At 34.4% G+C, this 23624-nt stretch overlaps 1 protein-coding gene across 1 annotated transcript in view; it reads right to left on the bottom strand.

Annotated features, from left to right (window-relative positions):
* Positions 1–23624, bottom strand: part of LOC121497722 (MAM and LDL-receptor class A domain-containing protein 1-like) — a 417847-nt gene that overhangs the window by 238631 nt on the left and 155592 nt on the right. The window contains 2 exon segments of the mRNA XM_041767461.1: positions 969–1109; positions 17907–18119. Of these exon segments, the coding sequence (XP_041623395.1) occupies positions 969–1109; positions 17907–18119 (354 nt within the window).

Below are 23624 nucleotides of genomic sequence, written 5' to 3'. Positions count from 1 at the left end.
AGGAACACCAAAATTATCCAGAAATGTACCAAATATCAACTTTTTTTGAATGTCAGATGTTTCATGGCAAGTTTTACCAACAATATCTCATTTAGCTCCTACATCAACTACCTATGAACTAAGTATCATCATTGTCCCTCTTGGAGTTGAGAAAACCATGGCTTAAAGTAAATTGTTCAAGATCATACAGCTACTAAGTGATGGAACTGGGATTCTAATCCACATGTGTAGTATTTATGTAAACATCTCCAAACAATTAATACCTAATACCTGAACGTTGGTTTGATTTAAATTATCTCTAGGGAAAATACTCACATTTCTAATTAGGGTGTATTTATTTGAGAGAAGTATCATTTTTATAAAAAATCACCAGCCTTCAATTAGTTATACCAGGCAATATACTACATTGTTTTTTCATATCACGTGTAAGCCCATCCGATGAGGGAAGGCACAGAGTTGATTATTGCTCACTAAAATATCTTAATCACCTGGTATACAATGGTGAATGAATGAAGTTCATTAATTATCAAATAAAGGAATGAATAAATGTCTGGCTCCAGAGCCACGTCAAAGGTTAGTGAGCAACTGATCAGAGCTCTCTAGATAGCCTGAGAAAACAAGTGTTATTAGAGCTAAAATCAGTATAGCCAAAAGCAATATAGGCAAAAATAATTTAATGAATTAACCTATATAGTACTATCATGTTAAATTTTACATTTTCCATAAAGAGCCAAAACAGCTAGAATACCCCCAATTATTGTCTAGATAGACCTTCAGGATCCCAGGAATGCAAGTAATGAGAATCCAGTGTGATATTTTATATCATAAATAACCTGAAAATGTTTAAAGAATGCATAATATTAGAAATTATAACAATTGACATCTAAATATCAGCCAACATTCCTCTGCCATAGTCAACCACTTGACAAGGAAGAAAGAAGCAAACAGAAAAAATTCAAAGCATTTACCAGACATATCACCATTGTGATCATAAAGTGGAGGTGAGAGACCAGTCATCCCATTTCTTTTTGTCCAGCCAAGTTGCAAACTCTGATCTCGTGTCATATTACAGAGACCACTCTCAAAATCACATCTTTCATAATTGGAACCTAATGAGAGAAAAAAGAAATTAGCTTTCACAATCCCATTTGGCTTCTTAAGAAATCAGACAATAATAGGGAAAAAAAAACAGCTTAGCAACAAATGGCAAATGTAGATTAACATAAGGATTATTTTCCACATTTTAAGTCTACTTTATTAATGCAAAGCTTTTTTGCACATGACATTCTAATAAATCGCCACACACAAAAACCAGTGTGGTCAAACAGAAAGAAGGCCACGCGAGGTCAGAGGACTGAGGATCTAATCCTGGTTTTGTCTCCTATTACCCGAGTGCCTTAGCTAAGCCACTTAACCATAGCAAGCCCTTTTCTTCCCTTGTAAGATTAGAATAATGACATCCTGCCCTCTCTCCCTCAGATGATTGCTATGAGAATCTAATGACATAATTTATATAAAATACAACTCTTAGAACCATAAAATATGAGGAATTATTATTAAGATCATACTTTCAACTCCACCTGGATATTCCAGCCTCCCAGGCATATCAGAGTCTCAGGTGTGGGCAGATGGAATATGAGGACCCTCCCACTAAAAGTCAACCATCCTTGGCTGGGAGGCACCCCTGGTGTTAAACAAAACATAAACACCTTCCTGTTGAATATCAATGTTCCTAGAATTCTTGGTGCTTCTATCAACAACAGACTATTTCTGGGGTTCTTTTTGTTTTTATTTCCAAGTTTAAGGGATCTAAGAGGCTTGGCAGAAGCTGAAGGATTTGGACATTTGCTTGTTTACAATAACCACCAGGTAGGGTTTTATTTCATTATCCAACATCTGCAAATATCATTCTCTCAAAAATAGGTTACCTCAAACATAAATAGCCCCTGATGGGTGATAGTTCTTAGCAACGGTGGAGATTCTTTTTTGACAAGTTTGTCCTTCCCTGACTGGTTGCATTAGCCACTGTGGGAGGAAATATGCTGGTGAATATTGAGGCGGTGTTGGCAACCCAGTCACAAAATCATAATTTTTACTTAAGCACATTTTGGGCAAAATATTATTTGATAATAATGGATCATGTTCCTGAGATCATACATATGAGTATTGAAAGCTGACTCAGAAACACCACTTTTAAATGACGTTAAGTAAACTCGGTTTATTACCAATGCTCTATTTCATCTATTTTATTCCTAGATCCTTATCTTGAAAGATTTCATAGACCAACTGTATTCTGTAATAACAGGAATCTTAATAGCTACAATTTATCGAGGTAGTTTGTTCTGTGCTAGGCATTCATTGTACCTGCAGTAGTTGATTTATTCCTTACAACAGCCTTATGAAGCAGGTATTTTTTTTTCTCCATTGTAAAGGTGAGGAAGCTGGAGCATCTGGGTGGCTCAGTGGTTGAGCATCTGCCTTTGGCTCAGGTCATGATCCCGGGGTCCTGGGATCGAATCCCACATCGGGCTCCCCACAGGGAGCCTGCTTCTCCCTCTGCCTGTGTCTCTGCCTCTGTGTGTGTGTGTCGTCTCTCATGAATAAATAAAGTCTTTATTTAAAAAAAGTGAGGAAGCTGGGGCATCTGGGCGGCTCAGTCAGTTAAGCATGTGCATTGGACTCGGGTCATGATCCCAGGGTCCTGAGATAGAGTCCCAGGTAGGGCTCCGTGCTCAGCAGGGAGTCTGCGTCTCTCTCTGCCCTCCCCCCACACATGTGCACTCTCAAATTAATTACCTAATTAATTAATTAATTAATTAAAATATTTTTAAAAAGTGAGGAAACTTAGACTATGTGTTATGGACATAAAGTAACTGCCCAACATAGGACAGCTAGTGAGTGCTGGGGCTAAGATTAGAACCCTAGTCTTTCTGACTTCAGAACATGAGTTCTTAAAGCTCTGTTCTGAGGCCTAATTATTAGTCCACTGTCCTATTTTGATCAAAAATCCAGAGTTAGAGGTCTATCAGAATTTCTAGTCAGCTTGAGGGAACCGGTATTTCCAGACAGAATTGATGTCATTCTATCCAAAAGCTAAGAAATTTTATTAGTCTGTAAATCATACCATGGCTAAATTTACAATTGCTACAAGGCCTTTGATATATTTAGAATAGCTGGAATATCCCAATTATTACCTCATGGACCTCTCGTGATCTGGAGAATCTGGTTGAACAAAAAAATGAACTAAATTATATAATTATTTGTATATATGTGTGCGTGTCATTCAATTAGCTATGCTAATTGAACTAGCATAGTATATTAGTTATGCATATGTATCTGCATAAATATATCTTCAAGTTTCCTATAGTTCCTAGCAATTTTTACAATCTATTTGTGATTCTAAAAAACTCTAAAATTTTTTATCACCATATTTCAGCGATTATGTATATGAAATGTACATACATCCTCACATAAGTGTCAAACACTTTTTAAATACCAAGAAATTACTTTGCATTACAATTAGTTGATGTCTGTTCATGATATTATGTTCTTTTTAATACAGAAAGATAATCATAATGATTTCTGGGAGTGTTAAAACTAGAAAAATAGCTAAACAGAATGCTTTTTTTCTTTCTGAATAATCTCAACAGGGGTTCTTTTTGTTATAAAATGAATCTAATGAGCATACATTTTCAAGTGTTTCTTATAAAAACCACAAACTTCTAATAACCGCTAGATTATTCAATAACTGCATCGAAAAAATTTCTATTTATTCTCCCCCAACAGAGAAATGCATATTTTAAACCATTTGAACAATGTTTCTTGCCCTGGAGCTGATTTGCCTTTTAATTCCATATGCCACACATCTACATTCAAATCTGAAACCATTTGCTATGCTAAAATCTGCCTGCATAGAGATTTCTGCTACCACAGCCATCACTAAATTGTGTTGACTAAGGCCACAATTCGATAGGATATGGAACAATGAGGAATGGTGTGCAGGAACTTATCAGTAGAATCCATGTTCCTGGGCTTTTTGAATACGTGGAACTCATTTTTTCAATTTTGTGATCCCAAAGGTGGGGCGTACTATAGTCAAAGAGGGAGGGTGTCTCCACGTTGTGATCTGAGGTTCTTTGGAAGGCCAAATTATCCCCAGTGCCAGACTCTCTCATTTAAAATTCACTGAAGAGTTTCTCTTAGATTCAATCATTAACACCTTCACGGGCAGAAAAATATTATATTATATCCCCAAGTGACAGTTAATTTAGGGCATACTTCTGAAAAAATGAGTAAGAATAGAATAAAATTTAAGTAGTGGTAATGGTGCAGAACTCAGAATTAAGGATGGTAGGGATAGATCATCACAATAAAAAGTTCTTAGAAGACAGAAAAAAATAGAAGAATTAGGAAAAATCTAGAAAGGGAGATGCAAAGATATTAAATGCAAACCACATATCTCACAATTTTGCCTGGGCCTATATTACTAATGCATATCTCTCTTCCTCTTAAAAAATCTATGAGGTCCAATTGTAGTCTTAACAATGAGTCCTGCTCTTTCTGAAAAGTTGTGGCAAAATATACATGACATAAAATTTACCTTTTAACCATTTTTAGGACTGCTCTGTGGTATTAAATACATTCACTTTGTTATGCAACCATCACCACCATCCAACCCCTGAGCTTTTCATTTTTTCCAACTGAAATTCCATATACATTAAACACTGACAACCCATTCTCTCCTCCCCCAGTCCATCATTTTACTGGCACCCACCCTTCTTTTCTGTCACTATGGATTTGACTACTCTATATACCTCATGTAAGTGGAATCATACAGTATTTGTCCTTTTGTGACTTGCTTATTTCATTTAGTATTATGTCCTCAAGTTTCATCCATGTTATAGCATATGTCAGAATCCGTTTCCTCTTTGAAACTGAATAATATTCCTTTTTACATATATACCACATTTTGTTTATCCAATTCACCTTCTGAATGGGTATTTGGGTTGCTTTCACCTTTTGACTATTGGGAATAATGCTGCTACCAACACTGGAGTATAAATATCTATTAGACTCACTGCTGTCATTTCTTTTGGATATATCTCCAGAAGTAGAATTGTTGTGTCATGTGATAATTCTATTTTTAATTATTTGAGAAGTTGCCATGCTATTTCACAGAAAAGCTAAAAAAAATTTACATTCCCACCATAGTGCACAAGTGTTCCAATATTTCAACATCTTTACCAACACCTGATATTTGTTGGGTTTTGTTTGCTTATAATAGCCATTCTAATGGATATGAGGTGGTATCTCATTTTGGTTTTGATTTGCTTTTCCTTAATGATCGGTGATATTGAACATCTTTTCATGTGCCTAGGCACATTTGTATATTGTCTTTGGAAAAATATCTTTTCAAGTCCTTTGCCCATTTTTAAATCTGGTTGTTTGTTGCTTTTGTTGAATTGAGAGAGATCTTTATATATTGTGCATTATCAATCTCATATCAGATATATGATTTGCAAATAATTTCTCTTATTCAATGGGTTGCCTTTTCATCTTTATAGTCCTTTTTGTCCTTTGATACACAAAAGTTTTTCATTTTGATGAATTCTAATTTATCTAGTTTTTCTTTTGATATATATGGTTTTCATGTCATCTAAGAAATTACTGCCAAATCCAGTATTATGAAGCTTTTCCTCTGTGTTTTTTTTTCTAAGAGTTTTATAGTTTCCTTACATTTAGGTTTTCAATCCACTGAATTAATTTTGTATGTGAGTTAATTTTGTATATGGTAGAAGGCAAGGATCCAACTTTAATCTTTTTGCACATAGATATACAGTTTTTACAACACTATTTGTTGAAAAGGCTGTTCTTTCTCCACTGAATGGTCCTGACACCCTCATCAAAAATTATTTGCCCACATATAAAAACTTATTTCTTGGCTCTCTATTCTGTTCTATTGGCCCATGTCTGTCTTTATGCCAATGCCACACTCTTTCAATTACCATAGCTTTGTAATAAGTTTTGAAATCAGGAAATAGCTTGGTTATTTTTCAAGGTTGTTTTGGTTATTTGGCATCCTTTGAGATTCCATATGCTTTCTGGAATGGATTGTACTATTTCTGCAGAAAATATTCTTGGGATTTTGATAGGGGTTATATTGACTCTGTACATGACTTTTGGTAATATTGACATCTAAACAATATTGAATCTTCCTATCCATGAACATGAGATGCCTCTCCACTTATTTGTGTCTTCTTTAATTTCTTTCAGCAACAATGTTTACTTTTCTAGGTATATGGGTTGTCTCCTTGGTTATGCTTTATTTTTTAGAGGCAAAGTATGTACTTTTTATTGAAGTATCATTTACATAGAATATTATGTTAGTTTCAGGTGTACAACTTAGTGATTTAATATTTAAACACATTACAAAATGATCACCACAATAAGTCTAGTTGTCATCTGTCATCATACGAAATTTTACATTATTGACTATATTCCCTATGTTGTATATTACATCATGTCTTATTTATTTTATATTTTATAACTGGAATACTATACCTCTTTTTAAATTTAAATTCAAGTTAGTTAATATATAGTGTATTATTAGTTTCAAGGTAGAGTTTAGCAATTCATCAATTGCATATAATACCCAGTGCTCATTATATCTAGTGCCCTCCTTACTGCCCATCACTCAATTATCCCATCCCCCCACCCACTTCCCAAGACTGTACCTCTTAATTCCCTTCAAACATTTCATCCATTTCCCCATTCCTCTACCCTCTGGCAGCTAACAGTTTATCGTCTACAAGTCTGTTTCTGTTTTGTTTTGTTTATTCACTCATTTTGCTTTTTAGAATCCACATACATAAAACCATATGGTATTTGTCTTTCTCTGTCTGACTTATTTCACTTAGCATAATACCCTTTATGTTTATCCATTTTATAAATGACAAGATTTCGTTCTTTTTTATGGCTCAGTAATATTTCATTGTATATACATACCACATCTTTGTATCATTCATCTATTAGTGGATATGGGTGGCTTCCATATCTTGGCTATTGTAAATCATGCTGTGATGAACATAGGGGTGCATATATCTTTTTAAATTAGTCTTTTCATTTTCTTTAAATAACCACCTAGAAGTGGAATTTGGGGATCATATGATAGTTCTATTTTTAGCTTTTTGAGAGACTTCCATACTGTTTTCCACAGTAACTGTGCCAATTTACATTCCCACCAACAGTGTAGAAGGACTCCCTTTTCCACACATTCTCACCATTTGTTACTTATTATCTTTTGATGATAGCCATTCTGACAGGTGTGAGATGGTATTTCATTGTTGTTTTGATTTGCATTTCCCTGATTAGTGATGGTGAGCATCTTTTTACGTACCCATCGGCCAAATGTATGTCTTCTTTGGAAAAATGTTCTTAATTAGAATGTTTGTTTTTTGATATTGCACTGTATGAGTTTTTCATATATATTAAATGTTAACCCCTATCAGATATATTATTTGTGAATATCTTCTCCCATTCAGTTAGTTGTTCTTTCATTATGCTAATGCTTTCCTTCACTGTGGAAAAGCTTTTTCTTTTGATGTAGTCCCATTTGTTTATTTTTGCTTTTGCTGTCTTTGCCTAAGGAAACAGATACAAAAAAGTATTTGTAAGACCTGTCAAAGAGCTTACTGCCTATGTTTTCTTCCAGGAGTTTTCTGGTTTTAGGTCTTACACTTAAGTCTTTAATCCATTTTTAGTTCATTTTTGTGTATGTTATATATAAGAGTGTTCCATTTTCATTCTTTTACATGTAGCAATCCAATTTCCCCAACACAATCTATTAAAGAAACGGTCTTTTCCTCATGGTGTATGCTTTCTTTGTCATATACTAATTGACTATATAAGTATTCATTTATTTCTGGACCTTCTATTTTGTCCCATTGATTTATGTTTGTTTTTGTGTCTGCAGCACCATGTTTTGATTATAAAAGCTTTGTAGTATAGCTTTAAATCTGGAAGCATGATACCTCTAGCTTTGTTCTTTCTCAAGATTGCTTTGGATGTTTGGGTTTTTCTGTGGTTCCACACAAATTTTAGCTTTATATGTTCTAGTTCTGTGGAAAATGCCACTGGTATTTTGATAGGAATTGTACTGAATCTGTAAATTGCTTTGGGTACTATGGACATTTAATAATATTTATTTTTCTAATCCATGAACATAATATGTCTTTCTATTCATTTGTATCACCTTCAATTTCATCAATGTTTTATTCTATACTTTCAGAGCAGGTCTTCTACCACCTTTGTTGAAGTTATTCCTAGGTATTTTATTCTTTTTGATGCAATTGTAAACTGGACTGTTTTCTTAATTTCTCTTTCTAATAGTTTGTTATTTGTAGAAACACAACAGATTTCTGTATATTAATTTTGTATCCTTCAACTTTACTGAATTCATTTTGTAGTTCTAATGTTTGTGTGTTTGTGTGTGTGTGTGTGTGTGTAATCTTTAGGATTTTCTATATACAGTATCATGTCATCTGACAATAGTGACGGTCTTAGTTCTTCCTTTCCAATTTAGATACCTTTTATTTCTTTTTCTTGTCTAGATGCTGTGGCCAGTACTTCCAGCACTATTTTGAATAGAAGTAGCAAGAGTGGGAATCCTTATCTTATAGGAAAATCTTTCCTGATATTAGAGGGAAAGTTTTCAGTTTTTTCCCCATTGAGTATGATGTTAGCTGGAAGTTTGTCATATATGGCCTTTATTATGTTGCTGTACATTCCTTCTATAACCATTTTGTTTTTTATCATAAATGGACGTTGAATTTTATCAAGTGATTTTTCTGTATCTGTTGAGGTGATTCCTAAATATTTCATTCTGTTTGATGCTTCTGTAAATGGAGTGGTTTTTTAATTTCCTTTCCATATTGTTCATTAGTGTACAGAAACACAACTGATTTTGGGGTATTGATTTTGTATCTTGCAACTTTGCTGAATTTGTTTATTTGTTCCAACAAGTTTGTTTTTGTTTTAAAGAATCTTTAGAGTTATCTACATTAAGATCACATTTTCTGTGAACAGATGATTTCACTTATTTATTTCCAATCTGGATACTTTTCTTGTCTAAATGCTCTGGCTGGGACTTCCAGTACTATGTTGATAGAAGAGATGAAAGATGTTCCAGGTCTTAGAGAAAAAGCTTTCAATCTTTCCCCATTGAGTATGATGTTAGCTATGGGTTTTTCATATATAGCCTTTATTGCACTAATTTTGTTCTATTCCAAGTTTCTTAAGTGTTTTTAGTTCCTTCCAATTTTGAGAAAAATCTATGTATTACATTACCACAGTATTTTACATACCATTCATTTTTCTATTTAGAAAATTATTTCCTTCATGTAGATAAAAACATTTTCACAAAAAATTGTCTCTCACTCTCATTTAATGTAAAAATTAATGGCCAGTTCCTACAAAGGATGAGATGAATCTAAAATATTCCAATTAAATAAAAGTAAAATTTAATTACACTCAAATGTAAATTTCAAGGAAAGATTGCTATTATTTGGCCTGGAAAATTAAAAATATTAATTAATCTTTACAAGGAAATATTTATCTTTCACACTGAATTAATTTTAACATTTTCATTGAGACAAAAACAGGAAAAACCCTAACTCACAAAGTTATGTGATAGCAAATGGAATTAGCACTCTCGTGGCTCACACCAGAATTATCCAATATTATTTTTGGATGGATTCTTTATCTTATAGTCACCTTTATTCTCAAATCATTGAGACTGTCTTTGACATTGAGATTGTGAGCTGAGTCATTGATGGTATCTAAGACAATGAGAAAAGGATTGTGAAACCTTATTTTAATTTTAACATTGTGTTAGGATTAATAACCTTCAAAGAAGTTCAAAGGCGTGTTTGTGTTTGGTGATTTCTGAAGAAATATTGACAAGGCATGGCATTAACTCCAGTCTGCAGCAGTATTCACTCGAGTATTATAAATGTTGCATAGCTATTTACATATAATTTTCCATTCCAGAGGAGCAGCTTAGCCAAGGTACCTTATGGCTTTTCAGTAGTTTCTATAATGGTGAATACAAGGACTCTAATAGAAAGTTATATCATCTTGCATGAAGAAACTCTGCATCACATAAACTAATTTAGGGGAAAAAAAACTCTTGTCATATTCTTTTCCCTAAACAGATTTTTAATTTCTTTCAAAATAAGTAAAATTTTTCTTCTAAATCCAATCAAGCATTTGAAGACTTATTCACTGTAAAGTCACAATTATTTCTGGGTAATAAATAACATTGTATTATATTATTCCCATTTTTTTCATGGAAACTTATTTAAAAGCTGTGATTCAAGGTTCTTGCTTTCATAAATCTGGTAATTTGACAACAGAATGCTACCCTTCTCTTAAGATTCCTAGCTGAGCCTTTAGTGTCAACCTGCTCCCCTAGAAATGATGTTTATTGACAAACAGAAAAGGCATGTGGGGTAACAAGAATTGCAGAAATTCTAGCTATGTATATATTTGGGCTTCAGAAGATACTTTGCTTGTGGAAGAAACAGTTTGCCAATTGATGTCAACAGGTGTCTGACTTTTTTTTTTTTTTTTTTAGGTGCCTGACATTTTTTAAGGGAACTCATAAACTTAATGTCCTCCTTGGATGATGTCAATTTGCACACTTGAGCAGCAAAACAAGAGCAGACTACATTGCAAGACTGAGTGGTTGTATTGAATTCCACAATGAAGGAAAATAGTGCAGCTGACAAATCCAGCCAGTTAGCAAACCAGTAATTACTCAGTCTATCTTACACTTATTGACTCTATGTACCAGTCTTCTAGGAAATGGAGTGAATAAGGTAAATTTCCTGTCCTCATGAAGTTAATATTTTGCTTTTCTATGACCTCCTTCAAAATATTAATGAAACTGTTGGCAGCTCTGGAAGGATAACACCCATGTAGGCAGACTGGAGCCTTTGAAGATTTTAGGTATTTTTGTACAGGTCTTATGAATCTAGAACCTAAAACACTCTTGGGTCATTTTAAGGACTAGAATTCTGGAATGAGGATCTGTTCCCTTCTGAAACCACATCAGTATATTTTATCCAACTCCCTCAAAATGGGGATTCCTCTGCGGATTAGACCCGTTAGACCCCATTAAATAGGGATTTAGACCCAATTAAGATAATTCTCTTTTATTCTGGTTAAACCTTTCCTTATTTGAGTATAGTTGGCAGCCAATGTTACATTTGTTTCAGGTGTACAACACAATGATTCAACACATACATTATGCTTTGCTCACAAGTGTATCTACCATCTGTCACCGTATGATGCTGTTACAATATCATTGATTATATTCCCTATGCTGTCCCTTTTATCCCCATGACCTATCATTCCATAACTAGAAGGCTGTATTTTACACTCCTTTTCTATTATTTATTTATTTATTTATTTATTTACTTATTTATTTATATTCAATTAGCCAACATACAGTACATCATTAGTTTCATAGGTAGAGTTCAATAATTCATCAGTGGTGTGTAACACCCAGTACTCATCACATCACGTGCCCTCCTGAATGCTCATCACCCAACTGGAGGAAAAATTCTCACTGTTTGCAACCACCAGTGGAGCCCACAGTAGAGTTCTGAACTTGCAGTTATGCCTGTGATATCCAGGCAGAAGCAAATACAAAAATCAGAAATTTAGAATATATAAAATAACAGATTGAGTGTAACAAAGCATTGTAAATAAAAAGAAAGAGGAACAATGCTTTCAATATATTTGACAAATAGTTTTCTTCCAGGTAAATATATTAAATAAAAGATTTATTATCTCATAGAAGTTATCTCATAGAAATATGGATAAAATTCCCGAAAAGGCAATTCACAAAACACAGAAAGAAAAAAAAAAACACATATGTTGAAGTGATCACTTCACTGTCAATCATATAGCACAGTTGAGTTTTGAGAATTAAAAGGCAAAATAGAAAAAAGGAATTCTGCTTGGCATCTATGTGGCCTACAGGTCTAATATGACTTTGCTTTCATTTCTTTCTTTCTTTTTTTCTTTTTTTGCTTTCATTTCTATAATAAACAGAATAGAGCAGTTAATAGAAAGCTTTTTATTAATTTTAAAATGCCATTTTATTCTGATTTTTTAAAGCAACAAATCCTATTTTGGAAAAGTTGCAATATAAATATGTACAAAAAAAGAAAAGTCACTTTTAAGTCTAACACCTAGACATTTTTCTACCTAGTATTTTATGCAATTGCCACACTATTTTTAAGAGTATGCATTGATCAGTAATCATAACTTTTCTTTTGACAATATATCATGAGCTTTTCCCCATTTTTGAATAGCACCAAAAATTGACAGATGGCTACACAAATGTCCATGGTAAAGATGTATCATAACTTATTTAAGCATTGACCTAATATTATAAAATTATATTATTTCAAATCTCCACCATCTTAAATAGTGCTGTGATGAGACTTTTGACATGAACTCTTTCTAAATTTTTTCCTAGAATAAATTCCTAAAAATGAAATTACTAGCCAAAGGGCATGAACACTTTTAAAATCTTTATTCATATTTCAAAGATATTATCAAAAATGTAAGATTTTATTAACACCCTTGCCTACAGTATATAAAAATGCTCATTTTTTCATACCCTTCACAACCATGGACATTCTTTTAAGTAATTTATGTGTATTTAATTTTTAAAATATTGGAAGCTTTTGATTTTCAACTGTGCACATGATTGACAGTGAAGTTGATCACTTCATCATATATGGTTGTTTCCCTTTCTGTAAGTTTTGTGAATTGCTTTTTCAGGAATTTTACCCATATTTCTGTGAGATAATGCATCTTTTATTTGATATATTTACCTGGAAGAGAACTATTTGTCAAATATATTGAAAACATTGTTCCTCTTTCATTTTATTTACAATGCTCTTGATACATTAAAACTGTTATTTTATATATTCTAATTTTCTGATTTTTGTACTTTCTTCTTACATGTAATGCATAAAAAGGCCTTTCCTCATTCAAATATTTATTCCATACCAATTTCAACAAATATATTTTGAGGATTTATTACACCTCAAAGCAAAGAGAAACTTTTCCTGACTTCAAGACTTACTGTAAAGAATAATAAAGACTACGGTTTTATTTTCTACGTTTAACACGTTACCTTTTGGAAACTTTGATGTGTGAAGTAAATAAGAAATTTGTTCCATAAAATTGCCTAATTTTCATTTGTAACAAATGAAAACATAGTCAGTGTTGTATGGTGGTTGGAATTAAGGATTCCAGGGGGGCGTCTGGGTGGCTCAGTTGGTAAGTGTCTGCCTTTGGCTCAGGTCATGATCTCAGTGTCCTGGGAAGGAGCCCCACCTTGGGCTCCCAGCTCGTGGGGAATCTGCTTCTCTGCACCCCCCTCACTTGTGCATTCTCCCTCTTTCTCTCTCTCTTTCTCTGTCCCTCTCAAATAAATAAATAAAATCTTAAAAAAATAATTAAGGGTTCCAGAATCAGACAAAACTGGTTGTGAATTCCAGTTTCTCCACTGAATAACTCTGTATCCCTTGGCATTTTAGTTTACTTAATCTGAGCTTCTTTTTCCAAGCTGTAAATTGAGAACAATAATAGTTTTTACTATTTTGATGTTTGGTGAAGATTAAATGAGATACTCTATGGAAATTTCTTAGCAGTGCTCGGCTTATAGGGAGTGCTATAAACTGACTTGGAATGCCACTATTATTTTTTAATATATGATAGATATTATATTTCTTAATATTCCTTATATATAGAAATCTTAATATTTATAGCAATCAGATTCTTTTCTTATTTTGAACTTTCACATTTTGGAATAGTTTACATGATACCTATTATAAACCTACTAATAAAAGTTATTCCCCATTTTAATCATTTGATTATCCCTCTTTCTAGCTGTTTTCACTCATTTTTCTGGATAAACTTGTAAGTCACTTTAATCAGATTCCAGAATTTATCATGGTGATATCCTGTTTTAGAATTTAACTAGATTGATTTCATAACTGTGAAAATGTATATATTTACACTACTGAAACACTCTGTTAAGAAAATAGTCTTGTCATGAGTCTTTCTTCCATACATCAGTAATTTTGTATAATTTTCTTCAGCTAAGCTCTATACATTTATTATATTTCTTAGATTTTATTGTGCTATGGACTAAATATCTGTATCCCTTCAAAATTCCTATGTTGAATCCTAATCCCCGGGTTAACGTATTTAGAGGTGGATAATGAAATTAATGCTTTTATAGAAGAGGAAGAGAAACCAAAACTATCTCTCTCCCCACCATGTGAAGCCACAGTGAAAAAACAGCTATCTGCAGCAGCACCTGGGTTGTTGAGTGTCAGACTCTTGGATTCTGCTCAGGTCATGATCTCCAGGTCTTAATATTGAGCCCCATGTCCTGCTCCTTGCTTAGTGTGGAGACTCTCTTTCCCTCTTCTTCTGTCCCTCCCCTACTCTGTACATGTGCACTCTCTCACTCAAATAAGTAAATAATTCTTTTAAAAACAAAAAGAAGAAACAGCTCTCTGCAAACCAGAGGAGTCCTCATCAGACACCAAATCTGCCAGTACTTTGATCCTAGACTTCTCAGCCTCCAGAACCATGAGAATTAAGTGTTCTTTTTGCTTAGGCCACACAGTATATGGTATTTGTTAGAGTAGCCCAAACAGACATTTTGCTTAGGATTTTTGGCTGTTTCATGAAAATATGCAACAAACATTTTGCATACAATATAGTAATAAGATAAGCATTGTGAATGAAATCTCACATTTTACTTTATTAATTCTTTACTTTCAAATAATTCAATGAACCAATTACTTTTTTAAAGTAGTTGACATGTCATCCTTTGAAGAAATAACATTTGTACTTAGCATCACCTAATTAAACACTATCACCTCTCAGATTTTGAGAATGCACCCCTAAGGTAATTTTTTTTACATATTTCTCATATAAATTTAGATTTATATGAAGTAACTACCTTTTGAAAAAAATTATTGTCCCTAAATCCAAAAAGTTTGTAAAAGAAATAAGGTAAAATCTCAAAATCTTATGACATATTCCATCAAATCAAAGTACAAAAATAGATTCCTATCTCCTTATAAAAATACTAGACCAAATGGAAAGTTCCTAGGTGTGGCAAGTAGGTAGGAGAGAAAAAATGTCAGATTAACTGAATACATTTTTTTTTCTTTTGAGTCATGAGTTAGCTCTAAAAGTGAATGTATGTAACAGTTAATTTTACTACTGACTTCAGGTATGCAAAAGCAATTATCTAAAAATATTTTCTGGCAGCACCTCAACAGGTGAGGATCCATTTCATGGGATATATCTCAACAGTAGTTTATACTCTTCTGGTTTACTTGGATCTGAATGGCAGCAATATAAGCAAGACTACTGTATTTATTGTTAAGCAAAAATGCACAAGGTAAAGCCTTTGTATACCAAATAATTTTGAGAAATTGCTAGGAGAGAAGCTAGACTCTCTCTGTACTTGATATAATGGCTCAGATCTTTAAATAAACAAATATAAATCAAAGAGAATAAGGGAGTCTAGGCAATGGTGATCAGCATGGAAGCAGACAATGCAATGTTTGGAACCATGATTTATTTCCCTGGCTCAGGACATCAGTAAATTATAATGAAGAGAGGTTCTTGTCAACACTGGAACCAAACAGTTGTTAAACCTGAAAATTATTTTTCTTAATCACTACATATTAAATGCTCAATATCTTGTATAAATGGAATTTACTTCACTGTAAAGATTCAGTCTCTTTAAAATAAATTCCAATTTAAAACAAAGGTTCAAGTATTCTGAAAAAGAGGACCATCATGTAATAGGAAAATTCTCAAAAACCTATTAATAGAATCAGTAGCATCTGAAATTAAACTTCAATGAGGCCAATTTCATTACAAAAAGTCAGCATAGTAATCTATTTCTTTAAAGGTCACACCATTTGGATGCTAAAAGGGGGCACTGGTTGATTTTTTGTTTTCAAAAAGGCACTATTTTAACATCATTCCAAAGTTACCTTTAAAAAAAAAACTCATCCATAAGTTTTAACGTCACAAATTTTTATGAAAAAAACTGCTTGGCCATCATTATTCCTGCACAGTATTTTCGCCTCCTGTGGTATACGGAAGAAACTCACACTTCAAAGTGATTCTCAATTTTATCTACAGATTATGGTCCACATTTTAAATAAAATACCAAAGCGGATAGTTCTCAGAAATGAAAATGAAAAGTGAAAAAGCCAAAAGGTGATCTCCTAATGTAACATTTAAAATGAAATCTGTTTATTCGACAGATCTGTTCCTTCGTTTCCCTCCACGGCCGCAAGTTATTAGAATTTGCCATGCAGCTGAGACCTTTTGCACTCAGCAGCTTTCTCCTCTTCCACATTAACCTTTTCCCCAAGCAGGACCATGCATGTTATCACAGCAAGCGTGCTAAAGGAAGCCTCACAGAGATTAGTAAGAGAAGGGACTTTGCACTTCTTGTCAAACCAGCCAAGTGGTTCCTCTTTGCTGCTCACCAAAGAATAGCAAGGGCTTTCCCAGACAGGTCAGAGAAAGGGCAGCACACCCACATTCAGCCTCTCTGGGCAAATTGGACAAATATAAATGAATCCCTGTCTTCGGTTGTATTCGGTATTTAGCAGTTACTAATAGAATGATCGCCATCCCAAACTATGGGAGACAAATCAATAGCTTGTTTTCTTCCACAGAGAAGAAATTTTTCAGGATTCAATCTTCTCGTTCTAATGTAATAACAAGTGAATATGTAAGCAGAAGGCCAACAATAGCAAGACTGAATACATAGAAACTTATTTTAGCTGAAGAAAATAAAGACTTCTATCAACATGAATTAACATAGTATCTGAATATAAACTAGAAAATCTGTTTGACAAAGGTGCTTGAAAATACTAGAATTAGTCGATCCAAATAATTGAATCAGAGGTTATTATGAACCAACAATGAACCCATTTCATTTCATGAAAACATGGTCTATGAAAAGTGATTGCACTTGTTCCAATGGAGAAATGCAGTTTTCCTTCAGGATGTCAGATTGCAAGAGAAACTACAGAAACATACATGTCTTTACTCACATCTTGGGGTGGTGAACAGTTTCCTTTTTTCATATGATACCAGTAAGCAACGGAGCATTTTCCTGCCACTGAGAGTCAATTTATTTCACTTTACAACCTCTTGTGATGAGATGGAGGTTCAAGATCACACAATTAGTACATGGTTCATGCAGGATCTGAATCGAGGTCTTGCACTCTCTGAAGCTGGTACATGCAGTTTCCTGCATCCCAGAATCAAAGGATACAAGCCAGTGTTGTACTCTGTGTGCAATTGGTAAAACTCACTTGGAGGTAACGTCATACAAGCAAAAATGAAATGTACTCCTGCAACTTAAAATTCATTTCAAACATCTCCATATTGAATCCAAATTTAAGCTCATCATTTCCACCAAAGCATTTTAAAGCTTTAGTAATGAGCTGCTTTTGAATTTTGCTTCCATATATTAAAAGCTACATTACTGCATATCATTTCCTCCTTTATAATCAGTAAAAACTGTTTAAAATACGTTCCCTCCACCTAGAATCTTAGCAGCTTGATATTGTTTAATTAGAGTAATTTTGGTATGTGAACACATCTCTTTATTGCAAAGTATATTTGAGTTTCTGATTTATGCTAAAGGCATATGAGTGAAATCCACAAGGGCCAGGTAGCTAGCCGAATCTCCCTGGGCTGCCCATCAGCCCCTGGTCTGAAGGTGTTCAGGGAACTGAAATTGGACAAAGGAAAAGAATCACACTTACATGGCTGTTCATCACTCTTGTCCTCACACTGATCTGTGAAATCACACACGTTGTCAGGAGGCAAGGACAACCCATTGCCAAACTGAAAGGCTTCAGTTCCTTGCTGAATCCATGTAGAGAGGAAAACACAAGAAATCCAAAGGAAACAAAAAGCTTCATTCCTTGAGAATGCTAACATTTTGGCCAAGCAGAAGAGCATCACTTGATATGTCTCTGGGAAATCAGGCAATTATAATAGGTGAATCCATAATTAGAAACATTCTTTCTCTTTTCTGTACTCTTTATTTTCCAGATTTGCCTCTTACCACTAGACTCTTGGCAACTATCTGCAACCCTAACAAATGACTCCCAGAGCAGTTCATTCACTCTTTCAGAGGAGTGTCTTTAGAAAATATTTAGCTTGAGCAATTGCACCATTTCTGTATCTAGCAAAACATGGATTATTTACTGTCCTGTGTATACCATATTTAAACAAGTTAAGCCTTTATGATCATGTCATCTCCTGAAAGAAAATTTTAAGAAACAAAGGGCAGGCACATAAACGGAGCGGGGAGCCAGGAGAGGACCACAATAAAGTTATAAGGAACACAGCAACATTCTGTACTACTTTCCATACTTACTTAATCACATTCATGTAATTTAGAACATTATTGAGGTCACTAAAATTCATTCAAATATCTCAGGTCCGATTATTAGAATTTCTCTATCAGCACAAAATGTGTACCATAGTTATTGAAGGGAAACTTCACATTGCTTGCTTAGATTGTACCACAGGACTTTTTCAAAGAATTTATTTATTTATTTGAGAGAGAGAGCGAGAGAGCGAGAGCACAAATGGGGTGAGAGGGGGAGGGACAGAGGTAGAGGGGGAAGCAGACTCCTTGCTGGGCAGGAAGCCCTACTTGGGGCTTGATCCCAGGACTCTGGAATCATGACCTGAACTGAAAGCAGATGTTTAACTGACTGAGTCTCCCAGGTGCCCAGAGAACCACAGGATTTTAAAAGTGGAAGGGACATTAGAGGCCACTGTTTTACAAATCACATAACTTAGGCCCAAAGAAGTTAAGAGTATTTATGAGAAAATACACTAATTTGGTGTTAGAAACTAGAATTCAAATTTCCTACTGCAGAGAGCAGTGTTCTTTCTTCTGTAGCACACTGATCCTCTTGTCAATTCATCTTAATCTACTTCTACAACTGAAACATGATTTCAGAATGCATATTCAGAATGAACAGTATACTGAAGCTCAGGACACGCTGATGTATTCATAATAAAATTCTATGAAGCTGCATAACCATAGAAATTATACGAAGTTGAATATTGAAGATATTCTTTTATATTTGATTTCTTAAAGGCACATCGAAGTTCTTTTTCAACTACTCTCTTTTATTTCTGCAATATAATGGCAAGGAACAAGACACCCGATGAGACTATAGGAAGCAATTAGGGAAGGTAGAGACATTCAGGACCATAGATCAGGGACAAGCATGCATCTGCACATTTAATAAAAATATTGTGAAAGTAAGATCTTCCCCATATTCTAGAAAAAAAGACCCACAATATATATACATTAAAGTCTAAAGTATAGACATCCAGGATTCTGGGAGGAAAATCCATCATGTTGCCCTATTGTTGAGCCCTCCATGTAATCTGGCATTTCATTGTTCTGTGTTTTACTCCAATTTCAAAAATATTTCTTCTCCTTACCTCTGTTTTATAAATAAATATTAATACCTAATCTACTTTCTCCTTTGTGTGTCTCTTAAATGTTGATTATCCTTATAGTTCCATGTTAATCTTTCTGCTCAGATGATACATTATTTTCTAGGCTTTTTCGTCACTCTTGTGATTATGAGCATAATCTATACATTGTCCTAAATCCGTATCTGAAGTCCTGATATGATATTTTCCTCAAATCTTTATTATGAGCCTTTTCTATGAGCACACACACGTGCACGCACCACACAGACAGGCAGCTTAAATCTCCAAAACTAAACTCTCCTTCCCTTCTCCTACCCACCCAACCAGCTATTACCCATGCTCTATATTTCAATGAACCGTACCTTGTCCCATTTGATGCCAAGAAAGTATACAATATTCGTGGGCTACTCTCACCCACTCTACCTGTCAACCATCTAGTCTTCATTCTGTATTTCAGGTAAAGACTCTATCAATTCTCATCTCAGCCACACCCCAAACCAGATGTTGCTGCCACCCACACTCATTTCCCATCCTGCAGTCATAATTTTAAAGCACAAATGTCTTCCTACGTATTTTCCTCTGAAATCAGTATAGATGTCATATTCCTTAGCAGGACTTACAAACACAGCTTGCCTTTCCAGGTTCATTGCTATGCCTTCCCTCATGCTCTCCCCCATAATATTCCCAAATTACTCTGCTGGCAGTTTACTGACCATACCATCTCTTAACTCCAGATCTGAGATCTCTTCACCACTCCAATCACTAGAGAGAAAATTAACACTATTTTTTCTTTATTTTTCAGCTTAAGGGACTTTCTCTAAATCTTGGCTGTTTCTCCAAGGCTGAGCTAAGTTTCACTCCTGGATGCTCTCACAGACTACTGTCCCCAGCCGTCTCAGCACCTGTAGCTCTGGGATGGTCATTGTCTGTTTGCTTCAGTGATGCCTCCACTAGTCTGTGAGAATAAAGCAGGACAGTATCTTTTCCACTATTGTATCCCCAGCTACTAGCACAGTTCCTGGCAGATAGTAGTTGCTCAAGAATTAATTGCTAGTTGAATGGAATTAATGAGAGATTTGCAATCATGTTGAGTTTGACTAGGCACGTATAAATAAATGTAATAAAGACGTGAAATTTTAAAACACCAGTATATAAAAAATAAACAATTCTTGTGTTTAATGTTGTTTTCCCATTTCCCAAGGGGAGAGAGAGGTACATGGCCTCCAGTTATGGAAGGGGGAAGGAAAGAAGGAAGGAAGGAAGGAAGGAAGGAAGGAAGGAAGGAAGGAAGGAAGGAAAGAAGGAAAAGGAAGAAGAGAGTGAAAAATGAGAGAGAGGAATAAAGAACGAGGAAAGGAAAGAAGACTAGAGGGGAAGAGCGGGAAAAAAGCAACAGCATAAAGAGACATGCAAAAACCCCAAAACATTCCAGTTTTATATCCTGATTCTGAATTCAGGGCCCATAACATTGTATATGTTCACTGTTTTCCATTTAGAAAAAAAAAAACACATATTTTGTTGCCATCACTGCTGTTTATTGCCTCGTTTCAGCTGGGAAACTCCTTTATTAATGGTTCTGCCTACTAAAAATAACACTAACATATACTGTTTCAAGTGGAATTCATCATTTAGACAAGAAATGAACTGGAATCACCCAAAGTAAATCAGCATAATCCAGTGGCATAATATTTTATAAGACAAATTTATATTTTGTTACCAAAAAATAAAATTATTTTCAATTGCTAATTTCTGTATCACTTTTTCTCTACATGTACCAAAAAGGACAGGAATAAATAGATACTGATAGCAACGAGGGTTTTCTTTGCCCAGTTTTTTGAGGACAGGAAAAACACCTTGTAGATGCCAGTGTTCTAACACTGTGCTAGGTACTACATACACATTTTCTCATTATGTCCAAAACATTATGTGCTGTTGTGTCTTAAAAATCATCAGTCAATTGCCCAAGATCCCATAAGTATTAAATGATGGAACTCGGATATGACCCAAGACAGGGGAAAAAATGATCATATCATCTTAATTGAGGTATATAGCCAAAAATTTTCATGAGGCATTAAAAAATCTCTGAGAATTCCAAACAGCAAGATATTCAAAAGTGACAGAGCCAAATTCATTTTCAAGTAGACACACTGTTTCTCTCTCTCTCTCTCTCTCTCTCTCTTTCTCTCTCTCCCTTTTTAAAGACTGAACACCTGTTTATGCTAGACACTGGGAAAGGGGTCAGGAAGATAGGAGGGATACAGTGAAGAATAAGATAGTCTCCGGATTTAAAAAACATACAGCCTCAGAAAGGAGATATAAGATATTTATGAAAATGTACACATGCTGCATTTAGTTTGGAAAAAACACTGAGTTGTATTTTTTATAAAAAATATATGAGACAACTTTCAACTATAAAAATATTAGATGTGGAAGGAAGTGGAATATAAAATGCTTTTAAATATATAATATATAACTGCGTCCTGAGGCTGCAAAATGTAAACAAATCCCAAGAATTGAAAGGGAGATGGGAGGAGGTAAAGCCAATATAACAGAGAGTTTATTACTAAATGACCATCCTGAATAATAATATTTTCAGAACAATTCTAGGGGCACCTGGGTGACTCACTTAAGTGTCCAAATCCTGATATCGGTTCAGGTCTTGATCTCATGGTGGTAAGATCACAACAAACAAACAAAGGTACAAAAACAAACAAAAAACAAAACAAACTAAAAAAAAAAAAAAAAAAAGAACAATTCCAGAATTAATGCTAAAGAAGATTCAAGAATGTGAGGGAAGACTGAAGCTGTACAACAGATAAAAGCAACCCAGAACCCCAGTCTTGAAAGTGGAACTGAGACAGGTAACAAAAGAATTTAGGTCTGCATAAGATAAGGAATTAGAACTGATACCTTTGCATAAACCCAGAGGAAGAATTTGCTAGGGAAAAAAATTCCTGGCACCTTTGTAAGGCCCTGTCAGGATTCCCACAGATTAAGGTCATCCAAATAAGGGCTCACATGAAGGGTAGCCCAGGTGGCTCAGCGGTTTAGTGCCTGCCTTCAGCCCAGAGTGTGATCCTGGAGACCTGGGATCGAGTCCCACATCAGGCTTCCTGCATGGAGCCTGCTTCTCCCTCTGCCTGTGTCTCTGCCTCTCTTTCTCTCTGTGTCTCTTATGATAAATAAATAAAATCTTAAAAAAAAAAGGAGGTTCACAGTGAAAAATTAACTGGTAAATGACAAACATGTCTCTATGATTCAGAGCTATCATAAATAATCAAATGAACAAGGGCACAATTAAATACCCAAAGATTTCATACATTGGTATCATGTGATAACTAGTATTAAAAAATGTATGTGTCAAATGTAAAAATAAGCACATGGAAGAAAAGACCAGGCTTGATTTTGTAAAAGTTACCAGGGAAAACATAACCATTTCAAATGAAAACAATGTAGATGGTATAAACAGGGAAACAACAACAACAACAACCCAGAAGTGCATACCAAATTCAATGAATTGGAAGACATTTATGAGAAAATATACAAATGCAACAAAGAGATGTATACAAATATGAGGAAAGAAATATAGTTTAAGAAGCTGGAAGATAAATGATAGAGTCTGACCCATGACTAGGTAACCATATAGGGAAGATAAAAGAAAATAGGGAGAGGCAGTATTTGAAATGAAAATTTTTCAGAAATGAAAAAAGTCATGAATTCTATGAATCAGGGTGCAGGATAAATTAACAATATATTAATAAATACTTTGTAATTAAATTGAAGAATTCCAAAGAGAAATGAAATTCTTAAAATCAATTAGAGAGACAAAACATAACTACAAAGGAATATTATTCAGACTGGTGGATAGCTTTTCAACAGCAACAGTAGAACTAAGATAATGGTATAGGTCGCAAATGTAAGATAATGGAATAATGTTTTCATAGTGATAAGAAAAAAACCACAATGAACTTAGACTTACAGGTGATTTGAATGTTTATTCAGGATGGGGGATAAAG

The sequence above is a fragment of the Vulpes lagopus genome, chromosome 8 (assembly GCF_018345385.1).
Source record: "Vulpes lagopus strain Blue_001 chromosome 8, ASM1834538v1, whole genome shotgun sequence".
Taxonomy (NCBI): domain Eukaryota; kingdom Metazoa; phylum Chordata; class Mammalia; order Carnivora; family Canidae; genus Vulpes; species Vulpes lagopus.
This window is presented reverse-complemented; position numbering and strand designations above follow the sequence as displayed.